The 24097-nt window shown below is 44.9% G+C and overlaps 1 protein-coding gene across 20 annotated transcripts in view; it reads right to left on the reverse strand.

Moving 5' to 3' along the window:
- Window positions 1-293: 293 nt before the first annotated feature.
- TPM1 (tropomyosin 1) overlaps window positions 294-24097 on the reverse strand; it is a 28910-nt gene continuing 5106 nt past the window's right edge. For 3 of the 20 annotated variants that reach the window (XM_047766140.1, XM_047766130.1, XM_047766187.1), the window contains 7 exons: window positions 15053-15186; window positions 12850-12967; window positions 11657-11727; window positions 10800-10875; window positions 10276-10338; window positions 9918-9987; window positions 294-1166 (listed from right to left, as the gene is read on the reverse strand). In XM_047766140.1, coding sequence (XP_047622096.1) covers window positions 1084-1166; window positions 9918-9987; window positions 10276-10338; window positions 10800-10875; window positions 11657-11727; window positions 12850-12967; window positions 15053-15186 — 615 coding nt within the window. In that variant the 3' untranslated portion in view covers window positions 294-1083. Of the gene's footprint in view, window positions 1167-1585; window positions 2397-6188; window positions 6387-6658; window positions 8470-9917; window positions 9988-10275; window positions 10339-10799; window positions 10876-11321; window positions 11398-11656; window positions 11728-12849; window positions 12968-15052; window positions 15187-23465; window positions 23725-24097 lie in introns of those variants that run through there. The other 17 variants (XM_047766126.1, XM_047766134.1, XM_047766148.1 and 14 more) reach the window with 14 other exon arrangements.

Genomic DNA, 24097 nt, shown 5'->3' on the forward strand with positions numbered 1-24097 from the left:
GAGCAAAACCACTGCAAAAGACCTATATGTATGTACACGCAGATATAGTCCATAACCTGGAGGAAAGCCTGGACTTGGAAAGGGTTTTTTTGCTGCTTGGCTCTAACTTACACAGATCAAAGGAAGACAGCATCTGACTTGAGAGTGTCTGGGAGGATAACACATGTACCCCAGTTTCCCCCGGACACTGGGGTATTAATCTGCTTTAAGAAACGTGTGTGGGGGGGAAAGTAAGCTGACCGCATAATTTAAAGTTCACAAAGTAAAAACATACAAATGACAGGACCACCACATTTAGAAAATGTCCTACAATGTGCATTTATTCCATATCATTATACAAGGTTTACATACAGTTATAACTCTTAAGAAAATGTTTTTTTCTTCACCATTGTATGCAGTGCCTAAATCTTTCACTTTTAACACGGTGGAAATCCACATGGCATGCTATCCTACAAGTTGCAACGAGCTGCAAATGTGCCAATCAGAAGAAAACAGAAGGCTTACAAGAGCACGATGGCTCACAAACCCTTGGCTTTAGTGAATTCTGGCAGACGGGATCCATAGTTGCACCTCATTGTAAAACTCAAGACAAAATAAATTAGCGATGGACAGATTCTAAATAGTAACAATATTGAACGAAAGACCACAGTGGGACCTTTTGTTTAATGTAGCACCAATCCACACCTGATTGTGTTTCCAACATTAATCTTCCTGTTCATTTATCATTGGCACTTTGAATGGAAATCTTTCTGCTTAATGAGGATTCCTGGGCTGACTAAGCACACTGTGTTGCTAAACTCTCTATGAAGTGTGGCAACGTCAACCTGGGAAATGGCACATTTAAATCATTACTGCCTTGACAGGGGCTCGCCTCTGTGCGTGTGTGTGTGTGTGTGTGTGTGTGTGTGTGTTTTCCCCATCCCCGACCTAGCTGGTATTTTGTGGGTATTTCTGTGACAGTGGTAAAAGTAAATAAAAATGCATTTAAGGGGTTTCATGGTAAGCATGGTGTTTAAAAACAAAACAAAACAAAAAAACCAACAAAACCAACATGAAAGAATGTGGTCGCAGCTAAGGAGGTTTTCACATGTTGTTTAACTCCAGTAAAGTCTGATCCAGCATCTGATGCATACTAAGGTTTTCTTCTTTGGCATGAGCCACTTTCTCTGTGGTGGGATTAGAAAATCAAGTCATGAATAGCTGCACTTTGGACACGGTGGTGTTTGTACATTTAGGCAGGCAAACATCAATCACAAACAAAGGATCAGATGATTAGGACTAGGCATGCTTGTAAGACATTACTCATTTCCACACAGGGACCTAGGAAGGGGAAGCCGTCTTGAGCCCTAAGGAACTACAGGCACAGTGGGTTCTCACAGAGCCCCAGAGGAACCTTCGCCAACAATCCACGGAGAATACAATGCAAGTGGGGTTTGGGGAAGGTTCGCTGCGCTGTGGGAACAGGGAGAGGTGCTTGCAGCACTGAAGTTAATAACAGCAGACATTTATGAGTTACAGGCAGTTAAAGGTCTGGGAGTTGTGGTATAACACAATCTCACAGAAGACAAAGATGATGTAAATAGGCTTTCTGACAGCTTTTCAATGATTTATTTCTGTGGCTCATTAAAAAAAAAAATTGACACGTTTCATGCACACTTCCGTAGGACAGTCTCTTACTGTTCTCACAGTGTTCTATTTATTATTAGCATAACATTCTCACCAGATTCCAACACCGTTAGACTGAATAAAGGCATACCTTTCAGACAATCAGAGACTTCTGACATGAACTCCTGTTTTCAAAAGCTATTTTGCCCAAGCATAGGTACACTTAATCATGTTTCAAATACTATACCAAATACATAGACATTAGGATGAATATGTAATAGGAATATATATTATATATATCACATCCTATATATAATATATATATAGTTGTACACATACACACCCCTCTGCTTTGGCTTTCTAACTTAAAGCAGGACTCAGTTCTCTGTAGGAAATAGAAAACCTTTTTTTGGTCCTCATTATGCATCTGTTCGAACAAGAGGACCTGCTATGGCAAAGACGAGTGCTGAATTGATTAGGAACATTTATCCATATACATGTATGTAATTTTACCATAAAAGCAGTTGTGAGATTAAAGAGACCTTAATTATTCCTGATATAAGAGGAAAACGCAGGCAAGGTCAGCCTTTCAACTGATTCTTTTCATGTTCGATTGTGCAGAAATCAACTGTTTTCAACCCTGTTAGTTGAAGGTACAACAGTCCTGCCCATGGGCTGCATTTCTAGAATTCAGCCCAGGTTCTTTCCCACTTAAGTTTAATCCTCATTCAGGGCCAGCTTTAGTTGGTTAGTTAGGCGGCGGTTTTGCTCAAGTTGCTGGTAGAGTTGATCTGTACAGGTCAGCAAGCAGGTTAGCAGAAGAGAGGAGGCAGAAAGAAGAGAGGTTAGCTGGAGTTGGTGAGGGAGTTAACAGAACACAGAAGTACCTCGGCACCGGTCACTTGCTGAGCAGTTACCTTTACCCACGTTCAGCTGGCCTGTGCCTAGGGAGGGTGGATGGCAAAGGGCCTGGCAGACTTAGGAAGAGCCAGGACTTCCCTCTTGGTGGGAGGGGAAGGAAAGAGTGGCAGGATCTGAGGAGGAGAGAGAGGGAATGCTCCACATGCATCTCAATTAAAACCCCTGTGTGAACTGGGCCGAGTGCAGCTTCTGGCAACAGCCTCAGGACCGGAGGCAGGGCTGGAGGCGAACTTAGCGGAGAGCTGCTTTTAAAACCTCAACCTGCCGCTTTCTGCTCACCTCTTTTAGGAACCCCTTTCATCTCCACTCCCAGGGCTGGCTTTCCTTTAGGGTAGCACCAAGAAGGGTTTCTGTTGCTGCATTAATGGTTTTTTGTTTTTTGGCCATGCCTGTGGCACTTTTAAGTTCCTAGGCCAGGGATCAAACACATGCCGCAGCAGCGACCAGGCTACTGCAATGATAGGGCCTGATCCTTAACCTGTTGAGCCTCAAGAGAACTCCTGCATTAACAGTTTATGAAATGCAAAACCAAGCTCCCTGCCCCTCCCGCAACTGCAGTGATACAGGGTACAAATCCTGACCTCCTGTCCAGCTCGGGTACGGGGTGTGCGTTACCCTACTCGAAGAGCAGGAGACAAGGACTTATCTCCTCTCAAAACTGATTTAAAATCTGACTTCCTCAAGAGAGTGGCATTCTGTTGTGCTAGATGGCTGTGTATAAAATGAACAGAATCTCAAACACCTATAGGGAGCCGGGTTTGACATACATTTTATACCCTGGCATGTAATCTGCTCACATGGCAAGGAAGGTAGCCACAAGAGTCAGTCTGTATCTGATGGCCCAGAAGGTGCCCAAACAATGACAAACACCTAGCACTTAACAGAAAAAGCTGGAGGCCATATGATTGTTTCAAATGATAGTGACAACCTCGACCCACAAATTCTACTTAACAAATTTGAAAAGCTAACAATTCTACACCCAGGGAAAATTAAAAAAAAAAAAAAAGTTTGATCTAGCCCCCAGGTCTGTTGGGATATTAATTAATTTTTTTTTTTTTTTTAAGGGCTGCACCTACGGCATATGGACGTTCCCAGGCTAGGGGTCTAATTGGAGCTGTAGCTGCCAGTCTACACCGCAGCCACAGCAACTCAGCATCTGAGCCACATCTTCGACCTACACCACAGCTCACGGCAACGCCATATCCTCGACCCACTGAGCGAGGCCAGGGATCAAAGCCGCAACCTCATGGTTCCTAGTTGGAGTCCTTTCCACTGTGCCACAACAGGAACTCCCGATGTTAATTAATTCTTATTTTAACTTTTTCTCATAAATGGCAGAAGATGGGGAAGATTCCATATTCATTGTGCATTCTGGCTCAGAATATCTACTGCTTTATCTTCTTTGCTGATCCAAATTTTCTGAATATTCAAAACCCATCAAATGTCACCTCTTCCAGGTGGCTCTCAGTCAGAATTACTGTCTTTCTTCCTTGTTGATGCTAAAAGCCCACCATCTGTTAGTTCAGACCTGCTTCACTCTTCTATCTTCCTACTGGATGGCCAGCTCATCGAGCGCAAAGAACATTTCCAGTGTGTCTCTTTACCACAGCCTCTCTACCTTTCACGGTATGTTGCATATTTGGGGGTTGCAAAATTTAAACCCTACCAGCACATTCACACTATTGCGTGGGGGACCATCACCACAGGCAGGAAGGATGTCTCAGTTTGCTGAGCCAATGTACGGCCAAGCTGGAATGGAAGAACTCTGGAGGAAACCCTAGAGAATTCAGGGGGTCAGTGTGAATGCAGCTTAAAGGACAGCCATCCCCTCCACATCCTCCTTTGGACCTGCTCCACTTCAGCACCACAGAGCTGGTGTGCCTGGGGTTGGGGCTGAAGGAAGGGACCTGGAACAGTTATACATTTGGAAGTATCTTCCCCTCCTGTTTCACCTCCCTGAGGTCTGGGGCATCTAGTGCTCAGCAATACTTATGGTTTCATCAAACCAAGGCTCTTGCAGCAGCTGCTTCTATGTATGGCTTAGCCCTCTGAGCTAGAAGCTTGGGGCTCAACCATTTCTTGATAAGATCAACTAGCTATTTATCCTCTTGGGCAGCCATACCTTCTTGGGCTCATTTCAGATTTGCCTTCCCAATACATCAGTTTCCCACCTCCACACTATAGAATATACTTATACAAAGTGTGAAAGTCTCCAGAAGGGTTTCCAAGAGCAGATGTGCCTCCAGAATTAACTGAACATCTGCTCAGCAGAACTTTCAGTCTTGTCATTTTGTCTAGGGCAGGAAGCAGGGTTACTCAGGAAAGGACCCACTTCTATTATTCTGAATTTTAAAAAGAACAGGCAGGAATCACAGTCAAAAGCAGGCCCAAGAAGCCTTAGGAAAAGGAAAACAAGAAATTACAGAAGTCTTTTACTCTCAAGGTTAAGACACTGTGTATATTATAAATTTAAAAAAGTCTACTATACCATGGCCCTCTTAAAAAGACTATTTTTACCCTGTTCTGAAGTCTTTGTATAGTAACTGACATTTTCAGTTTGTCCAAATTTACTTGAAAAGAGTGGTCTATAAATCCTCTGAGGCTAAGAAAAACTATATACAAACAGATGAAGATCACCCACATTTAAAACACAGGAGAAATACAGCCAGACTGTTGGAGGATGGAGAAATGCTGGGAATTAAGAAATGAATGTTCAAATCATTTTAAAGCTCTAATTTTGTGATATATTAAAAAAAATAATTGCTGTTTTTGAAGTTAAATGGTGAAACCCAAATAAAATATAACTGAACAATTTCCAGTATTTTTAGGAGGCGGCAGGCAGAATCAACTTAATTATGGCTATGCTTTAGAGATGTTCACAAATGAAATGTTCTTGTCACGAGAATCATGTTAAGTACAATCCCTCCTAAAGAATACATGATGTGCTTATACGCACAAAAATAAATCTCGACTTGAACATAATCACATGTTCCTAAAACTACAGAATGTCATTCCACGATCAAAATGACGGGGGCTGAGGAATGAGCATACTTTTAAAAAGCTTTAACTGCTCTTTGTTCTGTAAAAGGATGATCAACAATAATCTTAGCTTACGCTGTTGTAATCCAAGTTCTTTCCCATCTTTTCCAGTAAGTTCCTAGCAGTTCGGGATGGTTATGAAGCCTCTTCATGAGCCCTTCTTAGTTGGCAGCATCCTCCCAAGCAGGGCCATTTAAATATCGACACAGGGGGTTTACCACATCCCAAACTAAATGTCTGGCAGAGGAAAGCACTGCTCAAGACAGATTTTTCCATCTCCAACAAGCAAAGTCCCCTGTGCAGAGGTTCTCACCCTGCACTACATACGAGAATCATGACAACCCCTAAGAAAACACATTTGCCCAGGCCTCACTCTGACCTTTGCGAACCAAAGCTGAGAGAGATCGAGGCATGGCTATTTTTTTAAGTTCCACTAGGAACTACTGCTTTAGAAACTCTTGCTATTCATGTTCAGAGTGGGGAAAAAGAAAAAAAAAAAAAAAAAAAAAGCAAAGCAGCAGCCAAAAATTAACCCTCATATGTGTGAAGCAGATTTGTAGTTTTATTCAGTGTTGAAACTAAAATATCAATAAATAAGAAGTAAAAAGAATAGCAAACAGAAATAGCTTACACAGTGTTTATTTTACACTGAATTGAGGAGCTTCTGTACAATAGAAAGCACAGTGCGTGCCTGGCCCTAAGGCAGGATGTGAAAGAATAAACCAGGGTCAGCTGGAGAAGAGACAAACTGCAGAGCTCAGAGAGGTGGGATATCCAGCTCGATGAGGGGGTCTTGGGAGAAGTGAAGCAAAGAAACTTATCTGCATGAAGAGAAAAGGTGGGAGAAAAAGTGGCACAATGGAAAACAGAGAAGCTAAACTAACAGATGAGAGAAGCATTTGAAACACAGGCAAGAAGCAGACATGCAAAACCCATGGCCAGTTGCGCCTGGGGGAGGATGTCAATCTTTGCCCACCAGGGTCCAGACCTGAGGCCAGCACAGCCCCTTCTGGGGGAGGATCCATTACAAGAAGACCCATGAACAGAACTTAACAAATGTTAAGTAAACCCACCTGTCAGCTTTTTTTTTTGCCTTTTTTTTTTTAGGGCTGTGCCCATGGCATAAGGAGGTTCCCAGGCTAGGGGTCAAATCGGAGCCGTAGCCGCCGGCCTACACCACAGCCACAGCAACTCGAGATCCAAGCCGCATCTGACCTGCACTGAAGCTCACAGCAATGCCGGATCTGAGCCGAGTCTGCAACCTACACCACAGCTCACAGCAACACCAGATCCTTAATCCACTGAGCGAGGCCAGGGATCAAACCCGAAACCTCATGGATACTAGTCGGGTTCGTTAAGCACTGGGCCGTGAGGGGAACTCCTTTTTCAGAATATTAAATCATACCTGATACTAAAAGTTTTTCTTTTTTTTTTTTTGTCTTTTCTAGGCCTGCACCCTTGGCATATAGAGGTTCCTAGGCTAGGGGTCCAATCGGAGCTGTAGCTGCTGGTCTACACCAGAGTCACAGCAACGCGGGATCCGAGCTGCATCTGCGACCTACACCACAGCTCACGGCAACGCTGGATCCTTAACCCACTAAGCAAGGCCGGGGTCAAACCCGAAACCTCATGGTTCCTAGTCGGATTCGTTAAGCACTGAGCCATGACAAGAACTTCTAAAAGTTTTTCTTATAGCATCACCTCATTTTAGTGCTTGGAGACAGATGATCTCATCCACCCCTCATTCACAAAGGAGGGAAGAGAGGAAGGGATTTGCTCTAGTTTCCACGGTGACAATTGTGTCTCCAAGGGCAATGTGGTGAGTCTATACAATGTGTAAGGCAGCAGGTACATGCTAATACTCTTCAAGCTACCATTTTTCTAGCTGGGTAAAGAAATGACAGGTGGGCCTGGAAAATGAAATTTCCAGCTTAAATGCAATTCAGTGCCATCTTAGAAGAATCAAGGGAAGCCTCTGTGAAACATTTCCAGGTTAGACATGAGAGGAGCAGAACCAGTCTAATGTTCACATTTGGTTAGCAGCATGTGTGTTAGTCATGCATGCTCCAGGCTCTAGTGACAGGAAGACTACCTACTCCACCTGTACTGCCCAGCAGTAGTAAAGGCTGGGCCATTAACTCTCAAACTCAGATCGCAATCTGTGTTTTAGGTTCCATTTCTTTGACACAGGTTGTGGTATTTGTATGTTCATTCTTTCTACATAAACATAGGAAATTAAAGGCTTGGCTACTCAGCAGATGGTTCATTTCTGTCTAGAATTCTTAAAAGTGAGGAAAATGTGACCTTTTACAGCACCATTCTTTAGGATATTCTGGATCAATTTCCTTTCCCTCCGAGCCTCAGTCCTCTTGACACTGTAGGGTTCCTTAAATTTATATTTCTTCTATGAAAAATCATCACACTGTATTTAACTGACTTTAGGAAATGAACTTTTGATATTTCTTGGGAAATTCCGGCACAGGTGCACGGCCTATTAATTTTACTTGAGCCTCATTTAATTTGCTAAACAGATAGTGCCCAAGTCATTCATATTCCAGTTCAGCTTGGTACCAACGACTGCATTGAGACAATATGAAATGAATGGATTCTGAAAGGAAAATGGTTTGTGGAGAGAGAGACAGTCTACTTGGCCTTTATGTTAGTAGGATGTGAAAAAAAAACAATGACTATCCTAGATTATGCAAAGAGAGTGAGCAGAAAGCTGCAAAGATGGAGATTTTGAAGATACAGAAGGGTGTGGTGGTGAGTTTATCGTATTAGCATGAGGGCACGGATGTGAGCAGGCAGGGTGGATGCACATTTACATGGAAGTCATATCGTTGAGAGCGTGGTCCAGCTCCTCGCTGATGGCTTTGTACTTCAGTTTCTGAGCGTACAGCTCGTCTATGACCAGGAAGTGGAAGGCAGAGGTGCAAGGACATGGAGAGTGATCAAGAGATGGAGGGTGAGTGAGGGTGGCATGGATACCATCCCACCACAGCAGCAAGGAAAGGGCAATGCATGAAGGAATTGGTGCCGCAGCAGGTGGCCAATGCAGGAGGCGTGCGTTTTGATTTTAACAGAATCGAAACAAAAACAAAAAGAACAAAACCCATTAGAAAATAAAACAAGAAAGACTCAATATGAAAATCATAACAAATATGGTAGGTATATCAGTAAACCATGTTAAACCCTAAACAAAACCACAAAAGGCTGTCTCCTGGGGCCAGGGTAGGTGGGGCTGGGTAATAGAACATCTTCCTTTTATAGGGCTCTAATTGAATTACACTGGAGTAGTCAGCCATCTGTGACTATAAAGAATGGAAAAAATATCCCAGGGCATTGTTTTGGAGGAACAATTTGTGACTACAGTCTGTAATCCTTATCTGGTTCCACCTTCAAACCACTGACTTCCTGACCAAGCTAGACAGCTGGGCTATCGATTGATGGTGCCACCTAGACTACCCCCCCCCCCCCCAGGTCTTCCCACTCAAGTTCTCCTCACTGGTCCAGAAGGCCTGAACGTGAGGAGAACCACACTGTTTACGATGTTGCTGTGCCAAGCCTGCAATTCAGTTTTTGTAATACGAAGGTTCCATACTTTGCTGCTCCCTGGCAGACTGTTTTGCAACCATTTGTCATTTTCTCCTCTCCAGCAGCTTGGCTGTCATCTGCACCAACCTCCAGTCCTTTCTCGAGCCCCTTCTACCTTTGATGTATATAATTCCATGTATTTTTTTCCTTTCTTTTTGCAGTCTCAGAGCTCAGCATTTATGATTTCTGAGAGACAGAGGGAGGTTACTAAAATAAAACCTAAATTTCTTTGTAGGGAAATGCAAATAGTGTCAAAGGGCAATGCCCTATTAACCCTCCACCCCTCTTTCAGGATATAGACCAAGATGATGAGTAACTTAAGAAATAAGTCCGAACCCTTACACTGAATTCATACTTGGGATGGGACAGGTTGTGCCTAAAAACAACTGCATACCATTCTGACAATCAGTAGGTATCACTAAAGATAGAAAACACACTAGTCATTCTCGCCTACAACCGCCTTTCTTGCAGGGAAAAATAAACCTGCCACACTTCTAAAGAGTGTGCAGTAGAGCCTCTGGGCATCTGCTGTTACAAAAAGAGATGTGCCCGGTCTGGTGGCTAACAGCCATCTGGTGAGCAGAGGACTCAGGTCCCAGAGTTTAAGAGCTATGGAATGAAAACCCCAAAGGGCAGATAGGAAGAATGTGCGAGAGCAAAGAAGTGTATCGAGGAGGACGCACTTGGACTGGAAAATCATTTTTCCAGGTTGGTATTCAGCCATAACGATAAAGTTAAAAACAAACTTAAGATCTTACCTTCTAAGTCATCAATGCTTTTCTCCAATTTAGTTACTGACCTCTCTGCAAACTCGGCCCGAGTTTCAGCCTGCAATAATTCAATTTATTTCCATTAAAATTGGGAAGTTTTAGATTTCTGGTAGCTAAAGAGATGGGGACACTAGAGAATGAAAATCAGATGCAGCATCCATGAACAAGGTGAGACCACCCATCAGTCAAGCACCACAGGGAGAGGCTAGCCCAGCTTGCTCCCTCAAGACCAGCCCCACGTGTTCCTGACTTGGATCGTCATAATTTTAAAACAGAAACACCCTGACCAGCTCCATAATACCACACTCAATCCAGCTGGCTTTGTCCAAAACACCCCTAACATTACCTCCTTCAGCTTGTCAGAAAGGACCTTGATCTCTTCTTCATATTTGTCTTCCTTCTGTGAGTACTGTAATTAGAAAGAACATTCCAGATGTCAGGCCACGGCTCACCCTATATTCATGTCTTCCAATACAAAGACAGTGCCAGCCCAGCCAACAGATGTTGAGGCTCTCTCCGGAGGTAACGGAGCCTCTGATATCAAATGGCATACGACAATGCATTCTCTGTTTTCTTGCCTATTGTTTTACATGGGCTAAGAACAAGATAACGTATCCATTGGGCACTTGGTTTAAATTAAATTGTTACAGATGACTCACACACTCAACATGAAATAGAGTCCCCATTAAAAAAAAAAAAAAAAGACTCTGTTATTGATAACCATCAGGAAATCACCTCAAAATGATGCCTTTTGCTAAAGTGCCTAATGGACTATTGCCTTCACCGGCAGGGCCTCAGAAGAGAAAAAGTGCATGTCTCTCGAGCAGCTCTAAACGGGTGCCTTTCCCCCACACCGTGCTCCTGGCCTACCTTCTCAGCCTGAGCCTCCAGTGACTTCAAGTTGTTCGTCACAGTTTTCAACTCTTCTTCAAGCTCGGCACATTTGCTAATGTTTTCGACCAGAGGTAGAAAGGGTGGGAGACAAGCCAAAGGGAGGAGGAGAGAAAAAGGAGAGGGATGGGAAAAAATGAAAACTGAGTCCTAGAGAACACAGGGCCGCCTTAAAGTAGCCAAATCATCAGGTACTAAAATGCTCCATTTTGTCACAGACACTGCCCTCCGACCTTCCAACAGCAGAAAGGCAGGGGTGACAAAAATCCAACAACTTCCAAGCATGACAATTTGGCTTCTTTTTTGGCTGCATCAAAGAGCATTTATGAAGGAAAAACAAAGGAGTATAAAGGACCCAAAGAAAGCACTTAAAGCAAGATATAAGATAGCAAAGGGTGTAGTGAAGGTGCAGTCATTATAAAACCGAACCAGTAGGCATTGGAAGCTGAAAGACACCTGGGTTGCAGTTAAACCTAAAACCCATATATGAGCCATCAGTACCTTATCCTCTGCAGCCATTAATGCTTTCAAGGTCTGATCCATTATTCTTAATTGTTCTTCCAGCTGTCGAACTTGGCTGTTAGTGGACACAGGAAATGCACAAGGCCATTCTCAAAATCAGTGTGCAGGTAAGGCATGCAGTGATACACGCATTCATATACAGACACCCCACATAAGTCCTCTATGTTCCATACTCATGGCTCATCCGTGTCAAATGAGCTCATAAGGAGGCCCGGAGCTGAAACAGGTAAATGTGCAGCTGCCAGAAGGTCATGCTGTTTAGTCACTGCTCTGCAGCACCCCACACACAGCCTCCTGGCGCCAGGCCTGCTTACCCTTCTGAGAGTTCAGCCCGCTCCTCGGCACGTTCCAGGTCACTCTCAATGATGACCAGCTTACGGGCCACCTGAAGCAGGACAAACACAATACACACACACCGTGGGGCTTCTAAGCTCTGAGCAGGGGGTGTTAGGGGTGGGGAATGGGTCCATCAGCCCCTAGGAGTTCTTGTCTATAAATAAGATGATCCTCTTTCCCATGGACAAGTGAGAAGCAATTCTCCACCAGGAGTGCCCATGGGGAGACTATAGAGGCTTCTGCTCACAAAGACCCAGCACGGTTAGTTTTAAGGGGTAGGCTTATTTTAAGTCTGGCTCAGGTAAAGCCTGGATAATTACAGAGCAGCCAGACCCAAGTGTGGAAGGAGGGATAAATACGAAATTCACAATCTTAAAAATAGCAGTATGATGAGGCATGACGCCTTTTATGCTAAAAAGGTAGGGGCTGCAAGACAAGACTTGAAAAAAAGCCTAAGAACTCCATCAATTTAGAACTCTGTACCTCAACTTCCTTTTTGAGGAGGAGATTAAAAAGGCCAACAGAAATAGCAAGAGATGCTAACATTGGAGCTCAATGGAAGAAGATGAGAGAATAGGGATCCTACGAAGCATTTCAAAATTAGTGGGCATGGTGTAATCTGGAGATGATGGTAATGAACAACGTTGTTTCACGAAAGCCACGTTACATTAAGGGAAAAACGAAAAGCACTTAACAGAGTCATTATCTGTTATCATGGGAGGTTGCTTTCATGGGGACATGACCAGAACCTGATTCACCTGTGAACCCCAAGGAGCGAGGAGGGCAGACTGAGAGAGCAAGTGCATGGTGTGTAGCTCTGCACTGCCTGGACTGGGCTGCACTAGGTGAATCACACAGGAAGAACTACTTGCATGAGAGGCCCCTTCTACCAAACACAAGAGGTCCAACTCTTCCCTTCTCCTGCCCAAAGACCTTTTGTCCTGGTCTTTGGGTATGATGGGAGACAACAAAAACTGTCTTTCCCAGTGTGACTAATCCCCTAGTAGGATAAAAACTAGGAACCGTTTTCTGGGGACAAAGAAACTCTGCTTATCAAACTGCCCATTTCTGCTAAGCAGATGGTTTCAGCAAAGAACGCAAGGCTGCACCCTGCTCTCCCTCCCATGGGTGCGGGTGGGACTCCACAAGGCCTTGGGCCCCAGGATCTGACCTCTTCATACTTGCGGTCGGCATCCTCAGCAATGTGCTTGGCTTCTTTCAGCTGGATCTCCTGAATTTCCATTTTCTCCTCATCCTTTTGGGCTCGGCTTTCAATGACTTTCATGCCTCTGAAAAGGAAGATGCAAGATTTAGAGCTGACCTCCATGAACCCACGTTGCACGGCAGTGGTTTGTGAGGCTCAGTGTAACTGACAGACCAAAACAGAGCACAGAGCTACTTTTTATCCTCCAAACCATGAAGCAAGACTTTCCAGAGCTGAAGGCAAAAAAAGACATACACTGCTCTCTGTTTATTGTGAATGAAATCTTACACTTCTGGTACTGCTGACACTGTCCAGGCAACGAATGTTAAATGAAAGGTACCATGTCTGAATCTGGGAGGCGTGGAATCAGAGAAAGCTAATGTGCTTCCCATGCTATATAAATAACGGGATTTCTTCCCGTTTCTGGTGGGAAGCTTTAGCATGAAAATGGACCAAAGTCGGAACAAAGGAAATTCATCTTCATGTACTTTCTTCCCATAGATAAAGTAGCTATTCCTACCCCAACAGACACAAATGTAAATATCAGATCAAACCATATGAAATTGCTGGCATTAGACCATGTGAGACCTGTAAAAATGGCAATTTTATGTGGGTTAAGCTAATACTTTAGATAAGAAACAGATTTTTGCCTCTTTATTATATAAATTTTATTTTTTATTATAGTTCTTATTATAAAACTCCTTCATAATAGCAGCTGAGAGGCAGGACCAACACTATCTTCTATGCTGATATGTATATTTGGCTATTTCAGCATGGTGGTAAGTTCTGGACAATGTTAACTGACCTACAATAGACTACAGATGTATGGAATAATAAGTTATGTTAAAATGGGATTCATCCACCAAAATCTAAGTAGGCACTAAGACAAATAAATTACTTTGGAAAAAAAAAAAAAAAAAGAGGCTCTACGATACATCTTAGGTGACCTGCATCTTGGCTCAGCCATAAATTCTCTTTGAGATTTCGGGCAGGCCACCCCAGTCTCTGAACCCTAGTTTTCTCATTTGTAAAACCAGGGGACAGGGGCAAATGACCTCTAAATACCTTTTTACTCTCAAGCCTAACATTGCCAGATTGCCTTTTAGGTTCACTAACAAGTGTATTTCAGGAAGAGGCCAGCCACAAAACCGCTACTTAGGTGTACAACTCTAAGAGATGATGAGTCATCTTTAAGAATTCCAAAACTCTTGGTTAGAAAATAAACAGTAAACAACAGTGAATGACGAGCTGAAAACTTTGGTAAAAGAGCTTTTGCTGAAATCACTCTTCACCTGTGGTGGCAGGGGGCAGAAACACACCTTAAAGATGGAGAAATGGACAAAATGATTGCGTGCACCTGCCCAGGTCACAGCAGATACACACTTTCAGTGCCTGAGACACCAAAATACTGAGCTCTCACATGGCAGGGCTCTCTCTAGTTTTGTGGAGTTCTTCTTAGAGTGCTTGTATGCAGTATCAGTACATTAACTCAAACACTTGAGCATGAGATGAAATACCTTCTGGCCCACGTGGCTTTGGTTTTCCTTAATTACCATAAAGCTGAGTCCTGGAGTAGTAATCAGGTACAGCCAGGTCACAGGGGGAGCAGGCTTAGAACACACGCATATCTGACTGTACTTACCTGTGCATGTGTGTCTTATCAGCCTTAATAAGCCCAAAACAATTTACTTTTGTGGATCATATTGCTGTCATATCTGTGCTTTCTCTTCTACTCATTTGTTGGGCTATTCGACAACTGCCAGCCCATACTTAATTTTAAAATATACCAAGGAGGCTTAGGCCTAGATAAATAAAGTTATATTTAAAAAAAAAAAATGCACAACTGCTCTGTGGTCAGCAGGAATGGAAGGGCCAATATGCATCCCTGGAACTTCCCATTTAAAGTCCTATCTCCCTGGTTGGGTGGGTGAACTCTAGAAGGGCAAGAATAGGGTCTTTTTGATCTTTGCAGCTTTGCGCTTCAAAGCAGTGCTTTGCACAAAGGCATCTTGCTCATGTTAACAAAACCAGTAGTCACACCTGGATCAAGTGAGGAAATGATCCCACCGAGGTTCTATAAAGTACTTAAATGCCCAAGATCAGAGAAGCCCCCCCTGTTCCTCCAGGAGGAAAGGCTGTGCTACAGGTGGGCTGGATGCAGGGTCCTCACCTCTCACTCTCATCTGCTGCCTTCTCAGCCTCCTCAAGTTTCTGTAAAGCTGTTGCCAGTCGCTCCTGGGCACGGTCCAGCTCTTCCTCAACCAGTTGGATGCGTCTGTTCAGAGAAGCTACATCGGCTTCAGCCTGGGCAGGGAGGGTGAAAGGCATTTCAGTCTTGTTGAGAAAATGAGGGTAGGGCCTTTAAGAGGGGCTGAGACTGAAATGTTGGTTCCTGACAGGAAGCCTGGGCCTTGTGGTGAGCCACCCAATAAGGTGCGCTACAAGCCCTGGTCAATGTTGGAGTTCACCCACTGATTTACCCAGTGAATGTCCACCTTGGGGTATATACAAATCCACACACACCATCCTCATCAGGCAGAGGGACCATCAGCAATGTTCTCTCCCTGGTCCCTTTCTTCCACAGCTTTCAACACTCTGCCTTCACTGTCTGCTAAAAGGGAGCTTCATCACAGCCACCTCACTCGGTGTGGCCTGAGGTATGGACAGAGGTGACCAGACTTATCCAGGCTAAGCCACATAAGACAAGAACAGTACGGTGAGAACTCAGGAGCCTCAATTCTCCTTTCTCCTGGCCACACTCTCAAAGGGGCTTTATTAAGGAACTAAAGTATTTTTAAATTCAGTGGTTCTAAAATATACACTATACAGGAGTTCCCGTCATGGTACAGCAGAAACAAATCCAACTAGGAACCATGAGGTTGCAGGTTTGATCCCTGGCCTTGCTCAGTGGGTTAAGGATCCGGTGTTGCCGTGAGCTGTGGTGTAGATCGAAGATGTGGCTCGGATCCTTCATTGCTGTGGCAGTGGCGTAGGCCAGCAGCAACAGTTCCAATTAGACCCCTAGCCTGGGAACCACCATGTGCTGCAGGTGCAGCCCTAAAAAGCAAAAAAGCAAAAAAAAAAAAAAAATCTCCTCATGACATGTAAGGCATTGGGCCACAGGAGATTTAAAAAAATAAATAAAATAAAATATACACTGTATTGAGACAAAACCCAGAAAGCCCCTTGCTCTTCAGCAACCCCTTTAGGATAACTGGTCACACTGGAATATGGCCAAGACAAATTTCCCAAGCAATTTTGATATAAGGCTATTGGAATTTCTCACAAGTCAAGGTTGCTATAAAAAGTTACAAACTCCTTGGAAGAAAAGCAGTACAGATACTGTCTTTACTTTGTATCTATTTCTGAAATAAGATGTTTCTTTCTCAGGGATGCAATGGTTACCTACTATTTTAAGCACCTGTTACTGTGAGCCTCAGAACACTTGCAAGACTGGAACTGTCCATTCTATACACTTGCATTGGTGGCTGTTTAAATATTATGCATGGAAGTTAAAGATGGAATTGTTAATCCAGTACCATTTCCTCGTCCACTTTGAATGCATGCTTATCCTGCTGTGATGGGGTTTTGGGGACACTTGCGGGTTTTTTGTTTTTTTTTGGTCTTTTTGCTATTTCTTGGGCTGCTCCCGTGGCATATGGAGATTCCCAGGCTAGGGGTCAAATCAGAGCTGTCGCTGCTGGCCTACGCCAGAGCCACAGCAACTGGGGATCCAAGCCGCATCTGCAACCTACACCACAGCTCACGGCAATGCAGGATCCTTAACCCACTGAGCAAGGCCAGGGATCGAACCCGCAACCTCATGGTTCCTAGTCATATTTGTTAACCAGTGAGCCATGATGGGAACTCCCACTTGCAGGTTTTATAAAAATTATAAGATGCACTTAGGGACCTCTGTTAGCTCTTTATCTACCGCCCTGTCTTCCTTACTCAATTGTAAGCTTATGTGCAAGGAATCACAATTTTCTGCACAGAGTTGTGCTCAATAACTATCTACTGAATAAAATAAGTAAAACCAACCTAAATTAAACAAAAGCAACTTTCTCAGTTCCTAGACCCATGATGTACAGGTTGAAATGCACATGTGGTTAGAGGCTGTGATTATAGCTTTGGACTAAAGGAACACAAGAACATTCTGCTCTTTGCTCATCTAGATTTGGAAGATTTTTAAAAGCCAAGTTCTATCTGGGAAAGAGAGGTGATTAGGGCATCTCCAACCATGGTGAAGGACTCTTTATAAAAATTCAAATATACTTTTATCTTGTCAGTAGTAATTGACAGCAGCGGAGAGCAGGGTAAATGTGAAATCAATTCAAGGTCATTTTGCAACCATACCGGCTCACAAGGTAAATCATTATAAGTTCATAGCTAGTAATGGGCCGCACCAGATTTCACTGGCAGGTGAATGTTGGATATTTTTGGAGATGGGATGAGGTTAATAGCGATGGCACATTTCTTAAGTATGGGAACTTTTAAAAGCTTTTAGTTCCATTAAAAAAAAATAGAAGGAATAATTTAAGCATATACTTTTGGGTCAGGTCATATTTCTTTTCTATATTTTCCATTTCTAGTAAAATTCTGTTCCCTTGATGAACAGGGAGGAAATAAGCAACTATGAAAGCTGAAATGAAGAGCAAAACAACACCCCCCCCCAAACACCACCAACAGAAAACCTCAGCAGAGTGTGTAGATCATATACTCAAAAGTATTCCCCCTCCTTTTTAATCCTTGTTACAGATGCTGTGGCTAGAGAAATGTCAACAAGATTTTCAAAACAAGTTTTGTAGCCACTACATTTTAAATTTCCTGCTCTGTTTTCTGATCTGGGCTTCAACCTTGAGGATTTTGTACACATAGAAAGGAGACTGTTCATGCTCCAGAGAAGGAAACTTCCAGGTGACAGGCCAGTCTATGTCCCTGACCTCCATAGACCTGGGGTGTCAGAGAGTAAGGAGATAGCATCCTGTGTTCATTCCTACCTCTGCACAAAAGATCCCCCTACACAAGAGGTCCCCTCATCAATCTGAATCTGCCCTCTTCCCTCTTAATGCCTCCACTCTCACTGTTCTTTCCTTTAGTTTTAGATACTGTTTTGTATATGTGTCCATTTCTCCCCAGGAGCACTGTGTAGAAACTACATTAGGGGTTGTGTCCTAGAGGAATACCAGTCAACAGGCCTCACACAGGCCACCCAAACAACCACGGGGAGTGGAGTCCTGTTCTAGGAGCCAGGATTGGAGCTACAGAGAACAGACTGGTGGATGGTGGGGGTCACAGCTGTTTAGATGGAAGAGTCCCAAGCCAATGCCCAGCAGTTACCACAGCTAGCTGGGCATCAGAATTTACCAGGAGATACACATTAAAAAGGCACATTTCCAGGCCCCATCCCTAGAGATTCTGATTCAAGAGGTCAGAGAGAGGAGCAGGAATCTGCCCTATAAAGGAGCAGCTGGTTCCACCCTTGAAACCTACCCACCACTCAAAGAAGCTGGCTCTTTGTTGAAGAAAAAATAGGAAGAGGGAGGGATCTCCAATGCAGAGGGTCACATAGTCTTCAACGGGAGACAGGGCTAACATCTGAGTCCCCTGGCTCCCCTCACTTCTCAAGGCCTCTGGAACCTGAGAGGAAACCCTGGAATTGGTGGTTCTCACCTACGGAGCCTTTCGCCTTTTGTGTCAGATGGAGTGGCAGGTTCTCTGCAACCACCCACACTTCCAACCCCAGCCCCCTACCCAAAAGAAAGGCTTTGAGCAACAGACCCTAACCAGGACTAGGAGACTGGTTACTGTTTGAGTATCATCCACCAGACAAATTCTCAGTCCTTTCTGGAAAAAGGCATGGCATAAAATTGAAAACAGCATCAAGTAACCCCAGGGGTAATGGCACACACAAGGACACCAAGCATTTGCTCGCAACGCCAGAAGCCATCTGCTGCCTTGGAGGTGTCAGAGCAGGATGAACAAAGGTGCTTGCAGGTTACAGCAGCACCTTTGAGAGCAGTCTCTGGGGTCCATCATTATGTAAGCTTCTCTTGGGAAAAACCTGGACTCTCACTGGCTTCTCAGGGTTTATGATACTAGTCTGATGGCAATTTGGTTTGGTGCCCTAGAATTCAAAATACATTTAATTCTGGAGTTCCTGCGATGGTACAGCGAAAATGAATCTGACTAGGAACCATGAGGTTGCCAGTTCGATCCGTGGCCTCACTCAGTGAGTTAAGGATCCAGCGTTGCTATGAGCTGTGGTGTAGGTCACAGATTTGGCTCAGATCTGGCATTTCTGTGGTGAAGGCTGGTGGCTGCAGCTCCAATTAGACCCCTAGCCTGGGAGCCTCCATATGCCACGACGGTATGGCCCCCCCCAAAAAAAATAAAATAAAAAATAAAAAAGAATACATTTAATTCCGTAAATCAGTTAAAAGCACACTTATTTTCACTTAAAAAAAATTATGCTCTGTGTTCAAAAAGCCCATATCTCTCACTTTCCTTAGTTTCTATTTCCAGTATGTATTCTCTGAGTTCAGAGGGTTATTTAGGTATCAACTGAGGCTCCTTTCTTCACAGCACCTGGGAAGTCTACATAAGACGTCACTGGCTGTTGCCTGTGCCAGGCCAAACCCCACAACCACGTGACCATCTGGTATTTAAAAAGCAGATATAAATAACAAGGCGTTTGGGAAGGGTCAAGACCCCAGACGCAAATTATTTCCAGGCATGGAAATCACCCTTAGCGTACTGGGTTTGTTCTAACAATAGCCCATGTATTGACACTGCTTGGCGAAGTCTTTCAGTTTGGGATGCTAGTTTCTTTTATTTCAAAAGTGCTATTGTGTCCCAACAAGTAATGAGCTACTCAGAAAAGAGACTGTTCTATTGGTAAAGGCTACCAACTGTCTTCCTGCAGACCTGCTGTTAACCACCAGGCACTGTGCACTTGTGAAGTCCCTGAGTGCTGTATGTCCCCCGCCCCAAGGTATCAGCACCTATACAGAAAACAAAAGCAGGTGTACACCATTCCCACCCACCTCAACAAGAGAGTACACAGAAATCAAGGGCATGCCCACACAATACAGCAGAATAGTACTCCAAATCAGATCTGAAAGAAAACTTTTACAAGGCCTAGATTTTCATGAAATCCAGATACTATAACCAACATAACTAAGGACAATTTAAGACAGCAATGATTTTTACCTAAAAAAATGTATTCCTGCTAAAACTACTAAGAAGAAATAACTGTAGGAGAATTACAGTATATCAACATAACTAAGGACAATTTAAGACAGCAATGATTTTTACCTAAAAAAATGTATTCCTGCTAAAACTACTAAGAAGAAATAACTGTAGGAGAATTACAGTATATCCTAAAAATAAACCCACTGGACTATATTTTCAAAGTCCTGCATGGAGAGCAGCATGAGATGATATTTCAGCAAACCGTAGCTGTACAGAGAAGGTTTCACCCAATTTACTGGGTAAGACCAAGACCTACAGCCAAGGTAAATGTCTGCCCTCATATAGGAGGGAAAGGGGAAAAACATAGATGACATTAAGGGGCGCTCCCACGGATAGGAGATTAAAAACAATGTCCTCTATCCACACCAAAGCCTATAATTCATGAGGAGTATTGGCGTAAGGAGTGAGAAAGTTTGTGAACAGGGCACTGCAGTGCCTTCACCTTGTCTATACATGAAAGCGGAAAGCTAGAGTACACACTCCAGTTACTGCCACCTCAGAGGCGGCAGTGTGAGCACAAAATGCATTCTTAGATTCCTGGTGTCAGAAATATTTACCAACTCTAAAGAGGGAAAAGGCTGGGAGTTTTGTAAATCAGTTTTCTCCATGATTTAATAAAGTTACCAACTAAGAACCTACAGTCCCGTGTTTGCTGGATACCATCCAGAAAGGAGGAAGGAGGACTAGCAGCTTCTTGCTCCCTATTTTCCTTTGATAAGGACAAAAGACAAACAAAACCCTAGTGGGTCACAAGACGTGGAGTCAACCATCAGGCAAAGTAGCCTCATTCCAACATTATGAAGGTCCCACACACCTTGGAAAAACAATCCAGTAAGGGGAAAAAAAAAAAAAAAAAAGATAGCTGCTTTTTCCAAGGTAAGTGCTAGTGTAACAGGGCCAATTAACTATAACCTGTCTGAACCTTAGAAATCTGCGTTCAGGGCCAACCCACCAAATACCTTTTGCAGTGGCTCATGAGTTTGTCACCAAGAAAAACTGTGACTGCTAGCTTAACTCACATCTATGTCTGACAACTACCAAGAAATCACCTTAAATTAGCTTTAAGTTGCAGTTTCGGAAGTTAGGAACAACAATCTGAAATTCTCTCTTCCCAGGATCTGACCCAGTCCTCAAGCTACTGTTATCAAAAGTTGTATCCATCCAATTATCTGGACAGACTATCTTTAAAAGTTACTTTTAAAAACTGAAGCTATTTAAACCATTTTTGATGTGTTTTGTTTTGTCTTTTTAGGGCCACACTGGCAGCATATGGAGGTTCCCAGGCTAGGGGTCGAATCGGAGCTACAGCTGCTGGCCTACACCACAGCCACAGCAACACCAGATCCGAGCCGCGTCTGCAACCTACACCACAGCTCACAGCAATGCCAGATCCTTAACCCAGTGAGCGAGGCCAGGGATCGAACCCACAACCTCATGGTTCCTAGTGGGATTCGTTTCCACTGTGCCACGATGGGAACTCCCTAAACCATTTTTAACATAAAGCTTGAAAAGAATGAAACCAACTAAGCCCTAAAGAGAAGGTGAGTATAACAGTAATATCGTGCCCTGCAAACAATTTATCATCTGTGTTTAACATCAATCCCTAGGCCAAAAGCAAAGGAGAGGCTCTCCTGCACAGAACCACATATTTCACTCTTAGTAGGAAGGGAGTTCTACTGACTTCCACCACTAACACCACTTCAACCCACCAAACACCCCTTCTAGCTTGCCTGTGTCCTCTCTCTGCTCAAGTTGCAAAAAGATAAAAAATTGATGAGAAGCATCTTAACGGAGTATTTTAAGATGCAGTGACATGAGGAGCCCGTTAGATCCTCTGCTAGCCGGTGAATTGAAAGCAAAGGAGTAGTGGGCAATGCCAAGTTCGGTGCGGTTCTAATACACAGATCACTTACTCCAGTGTACTAAGCACCATTGCAACTTCTTTACACAAACTCTTTTCATCAGCACAACAGGCAGGTACCATCATAAGCCACATATTACAGTCAGGGGACTGAGAAGTTAAATGATTCAAATCCTGGCAGCCTGGGTCCAGAGTTCCAGTTCTCACCCATCATTTTCTATTGGTTCTAATGGTTCAAGGACAGCTTCGAGCCAGTCAGAGAGGGAGTCGGAATTCATTCATCACCCGGCCAAATTCAGACATCCATGGGGACTTTGCCATCTTGTTCTCTACAGAAAATGATCTTTTGCCTATTGATTTTCTGGTTCCTGTCTATTTTTATCTGAAACTTCATCTAACTAGGCCTTCCTCTTAAGAGGACCCCTTTGCGTCTAGGTATTTTATGCAAAACAGGTCCTGTAGTTTCTGCAACAAGCCATAATGCCATTACATAGACTTAATCAATATAATTCACTTAACTCAGAACAGGCCTCTATTAAGCACAGCAGGACCCCATATGATGGACTGTCATAAAATTCCCAAGGTGTTTTTGAATCTCCTGATTTAAAACACACACACACACACACACTCACACACACGCTCAAAGATCAACTAACAGCGAATGTCTAAACAACCTCTGAAACCCTGTTCCTGTTTGCTGGATACATTTGCCTTAGGAGAAAGCAAGGAAGCAAGCCAGGTATTATACTGAACGGGGGCGGGGGGGAGGGGGGGAGCCGGCAAAAGAAAACACCCAATAATCGTTGCTGCTTAGCAAACTTGTTTCAAGACTCGGTAACAAAGGAATATCTATCTGTATAAGAGAACATGGGAGGAGGGATAGTTAAGAAAGAGAAAGGCAAAGGGCTGTATACTAAGGAGGCGCGCTGTCACACTCTCAACCACCACAGAGAAACAGGTTTCCCAGAAACCAAGGATGCACAAGGATGGGGGAGTTCAGCATCCCCGGCCCCAAAGTCGGAGTGCATCACACCTGACCTGTCAGCGCCTTCCCAAAGGAGCGGATTTCCAAAAGGAGGGCCGCCTTCTGTTCCCACCCATCGAGGGAATAATGCCAGCAGCGCAAAGTGCACATCCCCAGGAAACCGAGATGCCGAGCGGAACACAAATACCCGTAGAGCCCCTTCTGGGAAAGTGCTTCCAGAATCTTCTTAACACCACTGCTGCCTCCCCCTCCCCGTTCTTTGACTTCAGACCAGAAGGTGAAAACAGAAGGGCTGAAGACAACCGGCAGGGCCCCCCCTCCAGCGCTCGACGCCTGAAGGCCCAGGTGCGCCAGGTGCGCCCCAAGGCGGGGGGGAGGGGTGAGGGGGAAGGTGGGCTCCCGGCGCCCTGCGGAGCGCGGTGGAACCGCCCGGGAAGGAGGCGCCTCCGGGAGTTGGCGGTGGGTGATAGGTGGGTCCCTTACGGTCTCCCTCAGCTTCCTCTCGTAGTCCAGCTCGCGCTGCAGGGTGCCCGCGCGCTCCTCCGCGGCGTCCGCCTGCTCCTGCAGGCTCCGGATCTTTCTCCGCACCGCCTCCAACGAGCTGCTCCCCGCCATCGCGCCAGGCGGCGGCGGGTCGGCAGGCGGGCAGGCTGCGCGAGGAGAGGCCGGCTACTGCGCTCCTGCCGCCGCTGCTGCTGCTGCAGCACTCCGACCGCCCGGCCGCCCCGCCCAGGCCGCGGCGCCCCCTGCGGCCCAGGCACAGCCCGGAAGTCGCGGCCCGTCTGGGCGGTGCAGGCTGACCGCAGGCGGGCGCGCGGGCGCCGGGGGCGGGTCCAGCGGGTGGGGCAGGTCGCGCGCCAAGGACCCCTGGAATTTGCCAACAGCCGGAGGCACTGCGCATGCTCGCGGCCGCGGGGCTGACAGGCTTGGTGCCCGCGCTGCGGGGGCACCTGGTGGGCGGGAGGGCGGCCCCCGCACCCGGAATTTTACTTCGACGCCTAGCGCCTCTCCTTGGCGGCGCCTGGGGAGCCTGGGCGAAGGGCGATGGTGCCGCCTACTGGCGGCTACAGCGCTGCGCTCGGAATTGCCGCATTCCCATGCCCAGCAAGGAGGGA

This window comes from Phacochoerus africanus, chromosome 2 (genome assembly GCF_016906955.1).
Source record: "Phacochoerus africanus isolate WHEZ1 chromosome 2, ROS_Pafr_v1, whole genome shotgun sequence".
Lineage (NCBI taxonomy): Eukaryota > Metazoa > Chordata > Mammalia > Artiodactyla > Suidae > Phacochoerus > Phacochoerus africanus.